Source organism: Xiphias gladius, chromosome 12, assembly GCF_016859285.1.
Source record: "Xiphias gladius isolate SHS-SW01 ecotype Sanya breed wild chromosome 12, ASM1685928v1, whole genome shotgun sequence".
In the NCBI taxonomy this organism is placed as follows: domain Eukaryota; kingdom Metazoa; phylum Chordata; class Actinopteri; order Istiophoriformes; family Xiphiidae; genus Xiphias; species Xiphias gladius.
The window spans coordinates 2,398,113-2,418,074 of record NC_053411.1 but is presented as its reverse complement, the minus strand read 5'-3'; the positions used below and the strand labels follow the sequence as shown (position 1 = coordinate 2,418,074).

General features: G+C 38.8%; 2 protein-coding genes across 4 annotated transcripts in view; one reads left to right on the top strand and one right to left on the bottom strand.

Annotated features, from left to right (window-relative positions):
* The window catches only part of frem1a (Fras1 related extracellular matrix 1a), a 31,872-nt gene extending 18,486 nt beyond the window's left edge, over positions 1-13,386 (bottom strand). For all 3 annotated transcript variants that reach the window (XM_040140297.1, XM_040140299.1, XM_040140300.1), the window contains exons 1-10: positions 13,302-13,386; positions 7,229-7,680; positions 5,131-5,225; positions 4,731-5,041; positions 3,590-3,786; positions 2,730-3,053; positions 2,527-2,635; positions 1,903-2,034; positions 781-1,125; positions 546-688 (exon numbers count right to left, since the gene is read on the bottom strand). In XM_040140297.1, coding sequence (XP_039996231.1) covers positions 546-688; positions 781-1,125; positions 1,903-2,034; positions 2,527-2,635; positions 2,730-3,053; positions 3,590-3,786; positions 4,731-5,041; positions 5,131-5,225; positions 7,229-7,471 — 1,899 coding nt within the window. In that variant the 5' untranslated portion in view covers positions 7,472-7,680; positions 13,302-13,386. The remainder of the gene's footprint in view (positions 1-545; positions 689-780; positions 1,126-1,902; positions 2,035-2,526; positions 2,636-2,729; positions 3,054-3,589; positions 3,787-4,730; positions 5,042-5,130; positions 5,226-7,228; positions 7,681-13,301) is intronic.
* Positions 13,387-15,983: 2,597 nt separating this feature from the next.
* LOC120797678 lies at positions 15,984-17,759 on the top strand. Its single transcript, XM_040141530.1, has 2 exons — positions 15,984-16,269; positions 17,344-17,759. Exons 1-2 carry the CDS (start codon positions 15,984-15,986, stop codon positions 17,757-17,759), a joined length of 702 nt encoding a protein of 233 aa, XP_039997464.1.
* Positions 17,760-19,962: the final 2,203 nt, after the last annotated feature.

Genomic DNA, 19,962 nt, shown 5'->3' with positions numbered 1-19,962 from the left:
GGCGTGTGCAGAAAGAACACAGCCAGAAAGTAATCAGGTTAAATCTTTTTCATGGCAATGATTGCTTTATGAAAAGATTAAAGTAACCCTCTGCAACCAATTGAATTTCAATCAGTTTGGGCCTGTTTATTTTGATTGAGCTGTTTATATGTAGCATTCTGTTTGGGCTTTTAAACCAATTCTAATTGGAATATTAGGTTCTACTGAAACTGACAAATGATGAAAATGTATACTATAAAAACAAGTAATGACATTATACTGAAGAAAACTTTTGTGTTGTTAAAATTTGTTCAGGTAAATGACTTCCAGTTGACAACCAATATGACATTGATCAATTCTACACTGCTGTCATAGTATACTGCATTATATCAGAGCTAGATGTCACACTGAACTGTATTCAGCTTGTAATGAAAGGCCAATCAGTCTAATCCTGCTTTAACAGTATAGAATTTTTGTTCATGATTATGTAACACACACTGAAATAAGGATTCCTCTTTTTTTTTTACTGAATAATAGTCTATTGGGGGTGTGTTACTGTTACCCACTTGAGGCTCTGACAGGTTGGGGGGGTCATGAAAATCAGACAGCACCACCTCGAACGAATCATCAAACACCTCGTTTCCTAGGTGTCTATAGTAAACCATGGACTGAGACAGGTCCTTCTGCAGAAAGTGGCTAACAGGGTAACCTGGGTTAAAACCAACACAAACATAACATTATAACATTAAAACCAAAAACAAACTCAATGTACAATTAAAAAATAAAGTCCATCCTCCTAACCTGTGAGCCCTGGTCCTGGGATTTTCATGATCTCCCCTGCCTGTGGGGGGCGGGTGATGTTAAAGAGGATGTAGTCATCGCTGGAGTCCATGTCTGAAGCCTGGAGGGTGGAGCCTCTCAGCAGAGCTGTTTGGCCCTCAGACACCTCCAGCAGCATATTGGTGATGAGGAAAGGAGGGCTGTCATCCTTCGGCAGGATCTTGAGGGGGAATTTGTGCCTGGTCTGATGGCGACCGTCAGTGATACGGAAGATAATGAAGTCTTTGGTTGAGTCGCTGTCATCATGGTGATAACGAACTACGCCTGCTCTGATGTCACTGACAGTAAACATGAAGCCCTTTCCACCTGGAGTTTACATCAAACAATCACATAACAGCTGAATTCAAATTTAAAAAAAAAACAAAACCTTTGAAGTCCTACATATATCATGAAACATTATTCTGTACAACCACTGAAGTTTGAAATATCAACATCACTTCACAGTCACAGCAGCTCTCCAAGTTTGCTGCCTTGCAAGTTAGTCCACAAAAAAAATAAAAAAACAGTAATTGTACAGTATTGACTCTTGTCTCCTAACTGTCTGCAAACCATGCATCTTTTGGTGGAGCAGTTTATACTCCAGTAGAGCAGGGATAAAAATGATAGCTAACAGCTAATGTGCTATGACAGCTTCCTCTGTTTCGGACTTTCTGTTCGATCATTGGTTAACACAAGATGATTTGCTACTGGTGAACGGCACAAATTTCAAAGTTCATCTAAGTTGAATTTGAAGCAAAAGAGTTCATTGTGGTAACCAGGCAGGCCTAGAGTGATATATGACAACATTTACAGAACTACCATCCAGCCCAGGCTTGCAGATATGACACATTGCTGATCAACAATTTAATCTAAACATTATTCCATCCTATGTCCTGCTGTCTTAAGGTTAGAATTTGGGGCCATAGGCAAGTTCCCTGCCACTAAATAAAGTAGAAAATAACTACACCAAGGAGCTCAATGGATTACCATAGCTTCAGTATGCCCTGACTGATTTTACCATGACTTTAAACTGATCTATTAGTGCTTCAGAGGCAACCGAATAGAAGCAGAGAGGTTTGTGTCCACTGGCAGTTGTGTCCGTACCTCTGACAGTGAGGCGTCCATGCTGCAGACCGTCAACAGTGATGATACGAACAGCATTCAGGTTGTCGTTGTCCACTATCTGGAGCTGCTCCCACGTTATTGGACGAGACTGACCCTCTAACAGGCTGAGACCTACAAGAAAAGTTATTCATACAAAAACTACACTTAGCTAAGTATATTGTACCTAATATGCAAAACCTAATTCTGAAGGATACCTCAAAGACCAGAGAGTCAAAAGTTCTGATGCTGGACAGTATCTGTGGTCAGAGAACCTACTGTCTGCTGCTTAGGATGCAGCTTGGTTAACTCTTATTTATACAGAGATAATTTCCGGTGTCTACCAGCTTCTTTGGTGTAACACAGCTTTTAGATTTATGCTAATTATATACAGTAGCTAGATTTTTACATAGAAACCTTGTCTAGTCGAGCCTTACAGCTTTATTAATTGTTTTTTGTTTGTTGGTTTTTTGACCAACAGAGGGCAAAAAACTCATCAAAAAGCTTAAACATGCACAACCAAGCAGATTATTGGCTGATAAAACTGCATTACACGTAGTGATGTTTTTAATTACAAATATTGATCATCAACTAAATTGCATTTGCACTGTGACAATGTTAACATACCCATGTTCCAGGACACTCTGGGTGCATTTGTGTCTGCATTCCTTACAGACATATGAACAGTTATTGACGGACTCTTCTCAAAGAAAAAGTCATGAACCTCAAATTCCACCTGTTGGAAAGATGAAAGAAATTTTGAGGCTCTATTGGCAATATCAAAATGATCGTTTATATACTGCACAAAGTATAAGAAAGGGAGGTTCTACCTCATAATTCCTGCGTTGGGTATGTGAGGAGTTTGGAGGTTGATACCCAATGAGCATGTCATTGAGATCCATCCATGTGAAGGAGGAGATTGGGCGAGTGTGATCGGACAGATGAGTGATGAAGCCGTCCACAGGGGGTTTGGTGATGTTGAAAACCAAAAGCTGTTTTAGAGTTTCCTCATCTTGAGCATCCAGTGTAGCAGTGGAGAGTGGAGTGAGGATGAACTGGTCCACTTCAAGGATGAACATAGACATGAAGGACGGTTTGGGAGGCTGGTTGGGCATTGCACCAACTATCCGTACTGGAATCCAGGTCTGTTCAGACTACACCAAAGTATAAAAAGAGAATGAAGCCACAAAGAATAATACTTAGAAAAAATTATATACGTTTTACCTTAGTGTCACATTTACCATAGTTTTTTAGTAACTTTGACCATCAACCATTTTTGAAGGTAGTGTACATTTTTTTTAGACTGGATGCTCTTATGGAGTATGAAGTGAAAAAAAATTTAAAAGCAAATGCTAAAAAATTGTAAAGCTGTTATGGAAAAAAGGGAGAACCCAAAATCATAACCAAATAAAATCAAACTTGTTTATGTGGCATGCATTACCATAAATGAAAATAAGAAAGTGCTCTCCAAGTGTGCTAATATAACATGGGTTAATCAGAAACGGAATATTTTACTCCCCATCTGTACAGTTAAACTTTCCAACACTTAATACTGACAGGTGAAATCTAGTACTTTGTGCCCTTATTCAATTAACCTTTCAAGCCAAAACTAAAGTACAAGTTCTTAACAAGTAAAAAATACATGTGTAAAATCACTGCACTAGCACAGCCAGTAGAGTAGCCAAATTACCTGATATATGCTGCCACTCCTGGTGTCCTTGAGGTCCAGTCTGATTGCGATGTAGTCTGTATCTGGAGATGGAGGATCTATGTGCTGATACCTCAGCCCGATCAACAGGAAGTCATCACAGGGAATTTTGGAGAACTTCACCAGCTTAAGACCCTTCAGGCAGTCTTCAGATTTACACATTGCCCTGGCTTTATTATCTGAATAACAACAAAACCAGAGATAACACAACTGTGACATAATTTTGTGTATTCTTGTTTTAACTATTTAGTGTAACGTCTAGATAAAGTCACACTCAGTTGGTTAGGGTTACCTTAAAGCTAGGTATTCTTGGTCCAGTACCACTTATACAAAATTAAAATTATTATATTCTCTTCTATTCTATTTTATTGTTGTATAGTGTTGTAAGCTTGTGTTTGTACTCCAACATAAGTTTTTACTCATCTTCAATCAGACAGATGCTTTTCATATATCACTTCTTAATGGTAGACTTGTTTTGAATGCTGATAAGACAACATACTGTGCATGGTCTTCTGTACATACACCTGTGTTGTCCTGTCATTAAAACGGTACCATTAAAATGGTACCCAAATCACTCTTGCTGGATCATACAAATATACTTAGGAATGTGGTTTGACAGCAGATTGTCTTTCTGAAACTGAAAACTTTAACTATGGAAAAAGTAATATCATTCAAAAATGTAAAAAAACCCCACAAAAATTCTAAACCCACTGATAAAAGAGTTTATTGTAGAAATTACCTATAAATAAATTTCTGATGCTTAAAGCCCTTATATATAGAATTTAGAAATGTCCACCTTGGTGCCCCGTAGTGGTAGTATTAAAAAGCCATGCCCACATGAATCTAACCTGGGCACATTGAGAATGAAGGCTGAAAGCAACACAGTCTTAACTAGTGACCACTGAAAAATTCTACTGATACTACAAAGTAGGAATCACTTAAAGGGAAAAAGTCCTTTCAGTACTTTTACATAATTATTAACCAGCTATTAGTGGTGGACCTTGTATTTCTGGGTTAAATTTTTTGTTTTGTATTGGTGAAATGTTTTCTCTTCACTTATGGATAAGCTAGGGAATGGGGATTTCCTATCATCAGTTGTCAGCCATGCAGTTTCGTAGGGTACCTAGTTGCTGACGTAGGTGGATGAAGCTCTCTGGCTCGTCCCCTCTCTTGGTGGCTTTCTCTGGCTCTCCAGTGACCAGCTGGCCATGGGCCGGGAGGTGGGTGTCATGGTTGCTCAGATGGATGCTACACTCCAGGCTAGACCTGCTCTCATAGTGGAAGGACACCACATTGCCATCAACAGCATCAGAGAGACCGTAGAATTCAGGAACCTCCAAGGATTTAGGCCCAAGCTTTATGATGGTGCAATCAGGTTCCATAATCTCCACATGGAGAGAAAACACCTCCATGTATGTCTCTGTCTCTGTGAACCTGGTCAAAAAAACATAAGCTGATCAAGCGACTAGAACAGCAAGAACAGAGGAGAAAGACAATATTTTAATGATATCCAGGTGTTGTACCTGTACAGTCGAAGCCTGACAGTGTCCTCTTTTAACAATGGACAGCCATTATGGACATACTTCACCTCATCAGCTAGATAATGGCAATCAAAAACCTAAAAAAAAAAAAAAGGGAGAAATTTCAATTATCAAATATAATGTGATAGTCAGGCCTACTGTATGTAGAACTACCTGAATATTACACAATAATGATGGCTGCTAATACATACTGCAATTTAACAGTAATACAAGTAGAGAAGAGTCATAAAACTTGCTAATATTAGCTAACGTAAACCACCATAAGATAGTGGTCATACCAGACCAAGTAAAGCTGTAGTAGAAAAATCTCTGAGTTTGTTGTATTGAGTAATGGTGCATTGTATTGCTTAAGAATTTAAGTTTTCATTTATGCCTGTGCGGACTGCCTAACCTGACCCACAGTCCAAAGACATGTGGGTCAGGTTAAGTGGCAACTCTAAATTGCCTATGGGTGTGAATATAAGCATGACTGGTTGTTTGTCTCTAAATGTCAGCTCTGTGATATACTGGCGACCTGTCCAAGGTGTACACGGCCTCTCGCCCAATGTCAGCCGGGATTGGCTCCAGCCCCCCAACAACCAGCAAAAGGATAAGTGGTATAGCCAATGGTTGGATGGATGGGTATTTACTTGGGTTGAAATGGATACTTTTAAGGTCATCCCTGTTTTTCCTATATAACTAGTACTAAATTAGTTTTTCTGTAAAAGAACTTGGAAATTATTAGGAAATTACAGACATGTGAAATAAATCTTTACTGGAACAAACAGGAAATTAATAATATCAGATAAGTATTTCCAACAGAACTCTAACTCAAAGACTATTTGGCATATGATGATAAATGTTTTGAATGACATTAAATAGACTACAGCATGTAACTAACTATTGATCAGTCACCTAAATAGGAGAACATAATAGACCTGTTATTCTGCATACTGACCATTTTCTTGATAAATCTTTTCTAATTAACTCTGAATCAGGTGCTAAATATGTCTAATACCTAAACATTAATTCCTTTTACATACGTAGTATAAGCTGGGGTTGCAGTAAAGGCTTGATGACTGGGCATGGGACATGTCAGAAAATGAAACTCATGGTAAATTAAATAATAATCTCGCTATTAAACGGAACAGTATAAACAAATGGTTTGACTGTGACATGTGACATGCTTTGACAGCTTATACATAACTAAACTCCTAACTCCTAAGTAAGTAAAAGCCTTAAACGCTGTGTGGGCCCACTTATAGTGAAGTGAATGTTTCAAGTTTAAGTCCTAAACTTTTTTTTTTAACTTTCATTTGGGACATCCAAGAGATGACTGTATATGTCAGCACTGAGTCATTAGAGAGGAGACAGCCCGTCTACCTGGAACACAAAGGGACAAGTATAGAGAGGTCCCTTCACATTCTCTCCCCCAAAATATCTCTCTTTTCGTGACCGAACACTAGGCTGCTAAATACATGGAGATACATTTGGTAGGACAGTCTTGCTGAAATATCTAAAATATCAATGCTGATTTGAAGCACATTGACTTTTCAATATTTAACCGAAATTACAACATTTCCCTAACCTTAATTCAAGCAGCCTAAACCTAATAGGACAAAGTTTAGGAATCAGGCAGAAATAATATTTCCGCCATCACATATTCTGTCAAAGCCATTAGTTGTATATCAATGCATTTTGTAGCTAGGAGACAGGGTTGTCCATTCCGTTTGCCAAATTATTTTTCGTTCATCTCTTGCTATCCCTTATATAAAGACTCAATGTGTTAATTTGATTTATGTTTGACAGATTATAAAACCAAAATGACATCAGGCACTGACACATACAGCTGTGAGGTACCGGGATCCAGAGGGAAATAGGAAGAACATGATGGAATCAGGTAGATTGGTGAAGCACCAAGACCTAGTCATCATTACCTCAACACTGATAAAATATTACATGGTTTGCTGCATGTCAGCTGTCAAACAGTGCTATCAAAGTGTAATGCATGCCTTCAAACTATGCAACTTTGTTTTACTACAGATGATAAATTGACTGGAACATACAGGGGGTTTTCATTGGAAGAGGTTTTTTCCATTACCTGAGGCATGAGTTTTCCCACTCGTTGAGTTATGGGCTCATTTAACACCACCTCCACCTTGCATGCATCCTTCTGATGAGGAATATTGAACTGCAGGTCACCCTCATCAAGGTAGACTGACTGACCCCGTTTCACCTTTAAACCCTTATTGACATGCACAAGGGAACTGCGCAGTGAGCAGGCCATTCCCAGCAGAAGCACTGGAAGCAACGCCCAGGCCAGCATTTGACTCTGTGCACCCATCACTGTCAGTCACAAGCTGACGGTCCTGTAGGGTCTTCAAGGACGGGCTCTTAACAAAAGCAGGATTGCTTTCAGAAACACACTTCAACTGGAGACTTTAGTAGACAAAGGGAGTCTTTCCCTTTGAGAAGAAGCAACATTTTCCTCTGGTTGTATGATGATTCTGCTGCATGTGTGAGCTTTTACCAGTTCACATAAAAAGCCAGGAGCTGTAAGGAAATAAAAAGGTTTCAGTCCATGATAATTTCATATTAATGAAGCGTAAAGCACAACGTTTTCCCAAAACAAATGAACAAAACCAAAAACACCACAATATTTCTTTAAACCAAAATGAGCAAGAGCAAAAATATTGTATTTCATAAAAGCAATTATAACTGCATTCGTTGATTGTATTGGCCACACTAACATGTCAGTTCAAGAGTTTAAAAGAGAACAAAATGTAGTTCTAACTCTAACTAACTTTGTCTGTCTGCTGTTTACTACTGAGCTGGTAGTGGACAGTGAGTTTATCAGAGCTTTTTCACAGGAAAAGAGCTGTCTGCTGCTGGTGCAAACGAGTTGGCTGAGCGTGGAGTTTGCTGGCTGGAAAACCAAAACACTGAGCTAAAAGATGCTGAGAATGTTAGCCTCCGACAGCTACAGCTATACTACAACACATTTAAGACATAGATATGTTTCTCCTGTGATGATGAGGGACATCATCCATATAGTTATGCTAGACAATGACGAGCTTGTTTTCCTCCACCACATCCTGCAGTGGAGCTGGAAATCCTATAGGATTCATTCTGCCAGGGGCAATGATGCATTAATGATGGAAAACTGGTGAAGTATGTTGTGTGAATGTTGTGTGACCCCATGCATTCAATCAGTAAGAAAATATGTCAATGCATAGTTGCATAACATACTGAAAATGTAGAGATCATATTTAAAATGAATATGAATAGTGAATAGAGACATAAGAGTGTAAAAACAAAATCTCCTCTCAATAATGTTCTTTAACATTTGCTACATCCCCTGTAAGTATCATTATTGTCTGCCATGCAAACTTTGTCGATACTATCACTGGAGGTCAACGCTAAAGGGCTTTAAAGGAATAGTTGAAGTTTTTGTGAAACATTGTATGCTTATTCACCTTATTTCAGAGAGATGAAGAAGACTCATACCAATCTCCTGTCTGTGTGTTAAGTACAGAGCCCGAGTAAGGATGTGGTTACCATAGCTTAGCATAAAGACTGGAAGCAGGGGGAAGCAGGTAGCCTGGCCAAAGTTCCAAAATACACTCAACGGCACTTCTAAAGCTGAATAATTAGCATGTTGCATGGTATTTTCTAAATGTATACAGAAACAAAAAAGGTAAAAACTACAATTTGCGGTTAGGTGCTGTAACTGCTTTTAAGTGAAAAACGGCTGGTCACAGTTACTCTGCGCAGTGGGCCATGCTCTTGCGACAGTGAATTTGTCAGGTTTTGTACCATCATACTGATACAGGAATCAAATCCAAAAGTTGTACTCACCAATCATATCTGGCAAGCCTGGCTAAAGCTGGAGATGCTGCACAGAAGCACTGGGTGGATGGATAAACCTTCGTTCATCAAGAAATAGTTCCAGAACATAACTGTACCAACCACAAACTGTATTTTTGAACTTCGGACAGAGCCAGGCTAGCTGTTTTCACCTGCTTCCACACTACTGCTAAGCTGGGATAACTGTGTCAAAACTCCAGCCTTGTAAGGACATGAGATTGATATCAGTCTTCTCATCTCACCCCCAGAGATAGAGCAAATAAGCACATTTCCCAAAACTACACATAAGGGTTACCCCCATCATCAGTTTTCTATCATAATATTAAAGCCTTATAACCGTATCCTTTAAGAAGCATCCAGTACCACAGGACACAATATAATAAGAAAAGACTACCATGTCTACCAGCAGAAGAATGAAGAGGCACCAATATAAGCACCCCTCATATACAGGAACAGACAAACACTGCTGCTTTATGATATCTACCGGAATGTAAAGTTGTTGTTATATGACAGAGTACCGCAATAAGTTGGGTTTTTAACGAGCTCCAGGTATGTTCCAAGTCTCTTATAAACTTTGTGACTTGTTCTGTACTCAGCTTGTCAGGAAATACGTTCATTATGAACAAATGTTGGCCTTTCCCTGAGGCTAAACACAGTCTTTCTAGTAATGACATGATTTTTTCAGTGACCCTTGGCATTTACAGAGTCACCCCCCAACATGGACCTTTCTGCTATAGAAGACTGGTCCTGCTATGATTGTTAAAAGCAGTAGGGGACAAACTTCCTATAAAAACCATCCTTAAAACATTCTTTAAAACAACTTAAGGGGTCCTTAAATTTCTGAATACAATGGCCCAATCCTCCCTACTTTTGCAGTCATAGCTTGTTTTCTTTCTGTTTTCTGCTTTGCTGTTGGCTCATAGTACTAATTACTCTTTTCTCTGTAGGGATTGATAAAGTTTCATCCTCTCTCACCCTAGATCCCACGGAGGATGTGTGGTGGTTTTTTGTATTTGAAACCAGCTTCAGATGTCATCCTGCCACATTCCTTCAACACTTGTCTAGGACACCTAACCCAGACCTCACACAGAAAGCACCTTGAACAGAAAAGCACCTTATAATCAGGCTCGGCATTGGGGAACATGTTATAGCTTGTCTCCATGAACAATGCTTGTGTTTAGGGAGCTGGAATGATCATGTTCAAGGAGCTGAATGTAAAAACAGGATTCCAAATGATCACACCCCCCTCAACCTCCAACTCAGACTGCTGGCAACGTACTGCTTTTGTGTGTCCTGAGAAAAATGTAAATAAGGTAATTTTCATGTTTTAACCTCAATTGTGGGTTTAGAAATATCACTGTAAAGTCTGTGCTGGTTGAGCTGAAAACAAGGCTGTTAATGAACATAGTCCCTAAAAAGCTGACATTATGTGGTTTCATCTGACAGCAATAATGTGTGCTTTGAGTGACCTGTGGTATGACCTTTTGTGTAAAAAATATTAACATAAATTAGTATGAGTAGTCAGGGTACAGCAAGTATAATTAAATTAATTTTGAGTTGTGTTTTTGTTCACCTGAATGAACGTAAGTCCAATATTCATTCTCCTTTTAGGTCTGTTATGTGCTAAATGCTCCACCATGTTCATCGGCTCGTCTCTGACTTTGTCTCTCTGCTGTTTGATGTTGGGCAGGTAGTGGACAGTGGCTATCAGAGCTCTTTCACTGAAAAAAGCTGCTGCTGCTGGAAGTGAAATTGATAAGAACTGACTGAACCAAAAGAGTAAAGTTGTAAGCCTACAAAACGAAACAATGAGCTGAAAGACACTAAAACACTCCATAGACCTGGGGGGGGCTGCAGAGTTTGATGATAATTCCCTGTGGGTTTATTTCTACGAACAACATTTTTCAAATTCGACATTTTCATTTGATACATTGTTAATATAAACATATTGATTAGTGTAGCTTTAAAATTTAAACTGTGATCTGAATTTATCACTTAAAAATATGTAAACTGTAATGGTTGGGGTATATGAATGATTTCAAGTGTCTACTTTTAGATAAGGCTGTCTGTATTGTATTTACTTACAGATGTTAACAGCAGTCATACACTATATTGCCAAAGGTATGTGACAGTCAGTCAGATTAAGGAAAAAAGATGTACAGTATCTTCCCTAATAGTCTACATGAGCACATACATGCGATTTCCCATGCAGCTTTGTGAGCAATGAGATGCTTTGTGAGCAATGAGATGCAGAGCTAAACAAAGTCCACCTGCATGCCAGAGCTAAGAGTAGATTACAATTTAGTAGATAACAGCCTGCCCAGCATTGTGTCACACTAAATGACTGCATGTCACGGATATTTGCTCTCAGTGTTACAGCACAAAGGCCTCAGTAATCTGTCCTGTTAAAGATTTGGATGGCCCTCTGACTGATGTGAGTCCCAGTGGGGAGGCTGCAGATGGGAGGTGGGAGTGCTGGGAAAAGTCCTAATGTTAAGCTGCCTGGAGCACTCTGAGGGTCCTGTCCCTGTTTTCAGTTGATCCTTTTCCTGTTTTGGCAGAGCTTCATGTTACAGTGGCTTTACAATATAATGCCAAGAAGATGCGTCCAATCCTGAACAGACAAGGACCACCAACTACAATCACTCTGAATTAACCTCATATGTCAGGACTGAACCGGTTTCTCTACTGGCTATGTTATTCAGGAGGAGGCTCAGCATCTGCTGAGTGTCAAAGCCAGCAGGTCTAATGGCAGACTAGATTTACATTCCCATAAACTTGTGGTAGCACAACATGCACTCCCTAATCCAAACCCAAACATAACATCAGTGGTGGATGGTATGGTACTACTCTCTCCAGCCGATTCACACGCTCTTAAAGGGGCACTCCCCAAATTTTATAAGTAAAGATCACTTGATTCATCCCAAGGTGTACTATTCTGTCTGTGAAAACAGTTGTTTAATGTCCTTAGTGGCTTTGAAGGCAGCATTCGATCACAAAACAACTAAATTTCATGGCAGAGCTATCATAGTGTGTTAGCTAAGTGGCCTATAAGCCTGCTCTACCTGAATATAAACTGCTCTACTACTGTTTGTTATGAACTGAAACAGATTTAGGAGAAGACAGAGCACCGGCTGTGTGAGAGGTATAAAAACCAGGATCGCTCTCCAAGATCCATGGATAAAAAATTAGGGGAAAAAAAGTGGAATATTAGGACATTTTTCCAAAATATTTTTTTGCTGATCTCCCTCATCTTCTAATTTAAAGGTGTACTGGATTCATCGTGACTCACATGTGTCATATGTCAGATATAATTTGGATACAGTACAGTTCTGAGATATTAAGCATTAAACATTTGATATACAGTATAACAATTGGTAAAAACATAAAATATGCTCCCTGTCTGTTTACTGGTTTACCCCGCTCACCCCCTTACAAAGATAACATAGCGCAAAACATAAAATAATAATGAAAGCTCATCAAGGTCACATAGTATCTCATAATTCTACTATAACAATAAATAATTCTTCCATAATCCAGATGATTTACATTCTGCCTTGACCAAACCACAAACTAGTGATGGACACAAAACACACAGCTGTGAGGGAATGTTATGTGTCATGTAACAAGTGGCTTTGCTCCACAGCTGGGAATGCCTGTTACATCCATTCACAGCAGTGGCTTCTTCTTCTAATCTTAATAATGACAGGGTCCTTAGCAGCTAGCAATTTTCAAAGGAAGATGAGCCACTGGGAAATAAGAAGGCCTTCTGCTGAATACATGAGCGGCTAACATTGGCTGCCTTCCAGCAGCATAGACCAGAATGTGCAACAGAAAGTCTTGAAAAACTCCCAAATACCCCCCAACTGCAAGAAGCAAAAGCTGAGCGTGTGATAAATGGGCAAAAGTATAGTTTCGTGTACTGGTGCATGTTACAGTGCTGAAGTGCTACAGACAGAACGGCATGTTTTTCAGTTTTAAATTAAATGAGGTATGAATAAACCGTCACTGATGATGCGGGGTAAGTTGTAACACTTGGACACCAAATTTCCTTCAATGCACTATATATCTAGTTATGTTAATGAAATGCCATGTCCTGACAAAACAATGTGAGACACTTAGACTACAGGAGCTCACTTAGACATCAGTTAATGGGGATCCTGATAAAAGATACATATTTAGGATAAAGAAAAAATAACCAAAAAAGAAGGAGAAGAAGAAGAAGAGGACATTTGAGCAGCTATTATGCTCCTAAATAAGAAAGCTCCCCAGCAGATATCTCCACATACATTTAGACATGTCCTTACCTGATCTGCTGACATCTGGCGCTTCCTCTCCTTCTCTTCTTCTTCTCCTTCTTCTTCCTCCCTACCTGTCTGCTCTCCTCTGATTTCAACAGCAACTACCTCCTTGACAGAATCTGGCTCACGCCTCAGCGACAAACTCCACCCCTAAGAGAGTGAGATGAGTAGAGAAGGAAAGAGAGGGAGGGAGGGACAGGGCAGAGGCTGAGGGCAGGAAGGACTGACTGGGGACGCCTTCCTCCTCTTGTCGCTGCTGCGGGATCAGTAATCGGAGCAGAAAAACCTAAAGACAAACACCGGGCTCTGAGATCAAAGTCTTGTCCTAAGTGCCTGGTAGTTTGTCATTATTGTACAGAAGTGGGCAAAGATAAAAGGCTTAATAGCGCAGTAATGTAAGGAAAAGAGCTAAGGAGAAAAATACACTTAATGTTGTTGTACTTAAAATGATACATGCCCTCAACAACCATAGAGCAGAAGTGTGAATAGTACATGTGAAAAACAGAGACTAGGACCAGAAGAGCTGGAAAAATATTGGTCTTTCACAAAAAGTAGCCTGTACTGTGTACCGCTGTTTGCCTTTGTAAGGCAGGACTGTATTTGTCCTGGACCTTGAGGTCTTTGTTAAGCACTCTGAAACTGTCCACACTTTCCCACTGCAGGAACTTGGATAAAGATCAGTTCCTTTGGCGTAGTTCTTACCCCATCGAATATCCCTGTGATGGAGGTATAGTACTTTTCAATGAGCCATGAACTCTAGGGTTGGAGTAACTGCCTGAGGGTGTTAAATGACGTTTATGTCAGTAATTACAAATGGTAACATGTTGAACTGGTTCTGGCGGGTCAGCACCACTTCACAGCCTCTGACATTTGACCTCGCCAATGAACTAGATGATCACAACAGAGCAGTGTGTCGCACTGGTGTCCTGCTGATGCTGTTAGAAAAAATCTTATACACTGACTGTATGACATGGGGTGATTAAAATACAACTATTGCTATGAAAATATGAAGTGGGGCCAGAGTGTAAGGCTAGACCACCCTGGTGACCATCTTGGAAGAATCAACTTCTGTGCAGAAAAAAGAACATTTCAAGTTATTTCTCTCCATACAGTACAAGCATGAAGGGATTCAGGGACAGTTTCAGTGGCACCAGCATATTGTTATAGCACGCCACATTACTTTATTTGATGCCCGTTTATTATCCTCTATTTATTCATCAACTTATTTTATTGGTAAATTTGTTACAATTTGGAAAATAGGCAAATATTATTGAAATAACAGGAAAAAAGCAAATTTCAATGTATACCACACAGCTATTATACAAGAGAAACATTTTTAAAAAGCCAACATTTTTGATTAACTCCCTCCAAATGTAAAAACAATTCAACGCTGCTAAACGGAAATTTCAAGACTGTAGATTTGTAGAGAGCCAGTAGAGGTTAGTATTAGCCCGAGAAAATAATACAAACCATGTATTCCTGCCGTAACACAACAATATAGGTAATGATGTCCTCAAGGTGAATTATTATGTAGTGTTCTTTTTTTTTTTTAAAAAAAAAGATCACCCTAAAAATTAAAAAAAGTAAACATGTTGAAACGTTGCATGAGCCCTCAACTAAAAACAACAATAAACCAAAAGTAATAAAATGTAAGTTTGATCAAAAAGCAGCTGTGTTGCTACACTATCTGAACATGTGAGCCACCCATCAGGCAAGCTCTGTATTCTTTAAATGCCAGAACACGGTACCAGAAGGCATCAGCCCTTCCAGTTTAGTCAAATTGGACTAGTGGTTTCTAGGATAGTGTTCAACGCAGCCTTATGAAAACATCATGAAGTTAGATTTATTTCTTTCAAGTTTGTTATTTTTTTGTAATACTATGACTCAATTCCCATAACATCTCACATTTTTCTTTCAAAAACACGATTTTTACAACCTCACCACACGAAATTACAACCTCATCTCAAGATACTGAAGCTATTGTTAAAATATTGCAACTTTTCTCGGTAAAATTTTGACTTTATTCTCAACATTTTACGGTGATATTCTCAAAATTGAAGGACTTTTTCGCGATATGGCGACATTCTTCTCACAACATTAAAACGTTTTTCTTTGAATTTTTTTCCCAAACAGTGGCACTAATACAAATACTCCACTGTAGTACAGAGTTGTGTTGGATTTCTTTCAGTTTTTTTAAAATCAGAATGCTTGATGATGATGAGAACATTATACGTATTACTCTCTGAGTATAACATATACAGATGATGCAGAATTGGTTAATTTGCATTTATATCTGAAGATATTCTAAATTCTTTACTTAAAATTCAGGGGTGCCAGTAATGTCGACTAGGGCTGTATCACACATGAGGCTGCAGTCATTATAGTTGTTGCTCATGTCTTTCCAGTCAGTGCATCAGCCCTGTGGTTGTCTGTTCAGAGCTGTGCAGGACTGTGGCTCATTACAGTCCATGGTAGAGTGTTTGTCAAAAGGAAGCAACATTCCTCAGCTTCAGAATGGGACTGCTTCACTAAATCCTGACAGCCCCTGTGGTTCCTGCATACCTTAGTGTACAGACTGCTACACTGCTACACTACCCTGCCAGATGGAAACTTCACCAGCATTCTGACAGGAAGAGAAGCACAGATACGGGATCATAACGGACTGGTTAGATATAAAATAAACTCAGAATGGTTCGAGGAGTCTGTCTGGGATTTTTTGATTTAACACTGGTTTTCCTCCTGCTGTGCTCTGTCACAGTCTTGTTGCTGATGGATCACCGCAGAGATGCAGAGGATGACGAGGAGCTAAACAAAGCTATTTTGGAAATGCTACATATCAATAAAGTGTCTGCGAGCCATCAGGTCAAACCACATCCCTACATGAGGAGGGTCTATCAGCGTCTGGACTCACTGGAGGCTCAAGACTTTGGGAGATCAGATGGAACGCTGGTGCAGAGTTTTCGGAGTGTTGTTGGTAAGGATTTGAAATTACAGACTATCTTGGATTAAGGCAGATATTATATTAGTTTCACCCCTTTCTTTCAAATACCTAATTAGCCTACTGCTAACTACAACAACGTTACACAGTATTATTACTCTTATTATTACTACTATTAAATCTATCTAATCACAGAAAGTGATGCAGTTCCTGTTTGACTGCAAGATGCAAGATGCAGTTGTACTACCAGATATGAAGACAAAGAGAGTGTCTCAATACCAGATACTCTACTAAAAGTATACACTATGCAATGTTGATGTTGATGGTGCACTATTTTCGTATTAAGTATACAAGAAATTAATGTACTTTAAAGCTGTGTTCATTGATTTTTACAGAATGCTCACCTTATAAAGTTGTTTTAATGTAACGTGTTAGCAAACAGTTGCTTACTTACACCGGCAACAGACATAGAGCAACATTAGCATTCATTTGGAGTGGTGTCTGTGTCTAATATTCACTATCCCTCTATCACCTTTGTTTTGGTCTCCACTGTCTAGCTCTATATAGCTGCTAACAATGGGCTAAAAGCCCACAGTGGGTTTATCAAAGCTTTCTATGAAAACACCTGACAACTGCTGCAGGAATTATGGTTAATGAGAGCGCTGAGATGGAACCAAAACAGTAAGTTTGCAGGCGCTAGATCCAAAACAATAAGCTAAAGGAGGCTAAAAAGCTATGTAGAGCTGAGGGACAAGCAACACTTTTCCCATTACCCAATGGTTTTTCAGCCATTGCTAATGCAATATATGTGCAGAATATTGTTTAGTGCATCTTATTTGTCATAAGTAGTGGCAAAAAAATTATAATAACAAATTGAGCATTAAATGGCAGATTGTCTGGAAATACCTGTGAAATCATCAGGGTTATTCTCTCATTCCTGAGAGCTCCTTCGGAGCCACAGAAGACATTATACATCTGTTTTACAGGCGAGGTAGTGCTCCGTATGAGAAGCAAACTGATTTTAATTTGTAAAACTGGTGGAATGCATCTTTATTTTTGTATCAGCTTTAAATAATCCTCTCCTTTTCTTTTAATCTATGGCCCACCCAGGCCCAGATGAGGCTCCTCTAGGCTGGATCTGGTTCAATGTCAGCAGTTTGAACCCTTCCATGCTGGGTGCAGAGTTGGTTCTGTTTAGAAAAACCCTCCATCCCCATCCCCTGAGTGTAACTGTCACCCTGCACAGTGTCACTGCTTCAAAGGGAGCTCTACAGGAGACTCCAGCTCTGGAGGAGAGACTACTGACTCTGGACCAGCGACCCTCATCTGGATATGATGTGTTTGATGTGTCAGCTGTTCTGGCTATGAAGCCTGTGGAGGTGGTGGGCTTTCAGCTGCGTTATACAGACGAGAGTGGGAGTCTGGTCCTTCATGAAGCCCTAACACAGAGACTGTACTGTCTGAGTAGAGGCTCTCTGAGTGAACCCTTACTGGTGCTTTACCAAGCACACCCCTTCCACATCTAACTCTGTCACTGGGACCACTCTACAGTATTAAAATTACATGCAAAGCTGATATATTTTTATTATAAATTATCTAATCCATTCAGTTCTATCTGCCTCTGATATGTTGGAAATTATTCAGAATGTTCCACCACAAAATAAGCAATAATATAATAATGGTATGGTATGGTATGGAGGAAGTTTTGTAAATTTTGTTTTTGAGACTTGACAAATTCAAATCCATAGAAATTACCTTCTGAAGTTTTTTTTTCTTTTTAATTTTTTTTTTTTTTTTTTACTTTCGGGCTCGAGGAACTTGTAACGGGCATCTTTACTGTGTGGTTTAAGTATTTTCCTTCAGTGCAATAGTGCATCACGCACTATTATTATTCTGATTATTATTTTGAAGAGAAAAACTTAAATAGCAGTTTCATTTTCGTCATCATCTCTTATTTTGAAAGTTTCCACTGAAAGTGTTGGTGTTTTAATGTCTGACTTGACACTGGTGGCGTTAACACGTCATGTCAGTATTACAATCATGAACGTTTACCTCCCCCCAGTGGACACAGTGAGCAACTACAACACAACATTAAAATTAAGTAACAATAGTGTCACAATTGGCTAATACGGCTAACAGTTAGTGATCAATAACAATATCTATTAATCAGCATTAGTGTCTTTATTAGAAATGACACTAATGACGTCAGTATTGGTAACATTAATATGGAATATACTTATATTATATTATATACTTATATTAAAAAAAAAGTCTGGATACAAATGTAGTATGTTAGACACAGAATTGCTCTAATGCTTCCTGTGAAAACTTTCAAAGTAAAAGTTAGTGATCAAATGTGAAATAAAAATAATAATTGGTCACATCAATTAAATAAAACTCCACATTCCTCAGTTATAATAATATGATAATATTTTTACCATTAATTATTAGTGACATCAGTACTGTCGTTAACCAAAACTACAAAAAACACAGTTCCTACATACCTGTATTAGTATCTAACTGTACAGATATGATCTGGTTTTACTTGTCCAGGTTTTGTGATAGATATCTCTGAGATTTCTGTCTCCACGCAATACAATGGAGGTGAATGAAGTTTTGTTTGCATGAAAAAGTACATTTTTAGATCTTTAATAGTAACATTTCTCCCCAGCAATAGTGACTGTGGCTATTCCAAAGAACACAACGGAAACATTTTCCATGTGGACTATTTCACCAGTAGTTGAAAACCTGGACAAATAAAACCAAAACTATCTTCAGGACCTGTTGTTGAGAGAGAAAATGTATGGATTCATTTATATTGTGGGTTTAATAGTTTGTAGTAATGTTGATGATATTTGTATTAATGGTATTTATTTGGTTATCAAACAATATGAACATCTGTACATGAGATGCATTGTATAAAATACCTTACTACTTGTGTGTGTTTTTGCCCTCTATGTACATGTTGGTGGATAGAATAACGGATAAATTAATTTGCAAATCATGAAATGTTTGGGACTTAAGGAACAGGCGCAGAAGGCGGAAAAGCTTGAGAAACAGTTTTACTGATATTCTTGTTCTTACTATTCCATCCAGCCATTCTCTAACCTGTGCATCCTGTTGAGGATGGAGGGCTTGCACTGGGTGACAGGTGAAGTACACCCTGGACACCTCTCATAGACTACAGGATCGACATATGTATATAGACAGACACATTCACAGCCACACCTACATGTACTTTAGGGTCTCCAAGTCACCTAACCCCATGTACATGGACTGTGGTATCACTGTCTTAGCGACCGCTGAGGCCTAAGAGGTCATTTCCTCAGATATACATTTTCTTTATGGCATAAAGAGTGTGTGTTCATTTACACAAATAGCCAATTGCACATGCTGGGTTCTTAAGGTAGATTCTAATACTTTTTGGACTAAATAAAACTGTTTTAGAGAGAAGACTAAATATATAAGATGAAAGTAATTTTCCACCAGAATTACTAACCTAGTGCAAGACAATAATGTAGGTAGAAAAAATGCAGAAAATATAACTGAGCAGTTGAATGTTTTCGGGTTTTTTTTTTTAAATAATAAGAATATTTTACAAAGTTTGGTTGGTGGGTTGCCAAAGTTTCTTAGGTGAGTGGGGTTATGCTGTAGCAGTTTAGGTTTATGACCTCAGTATTTCTAACATCACTATTACAGTCCTGGTTGTGATGTCTTTAGGATTATCGC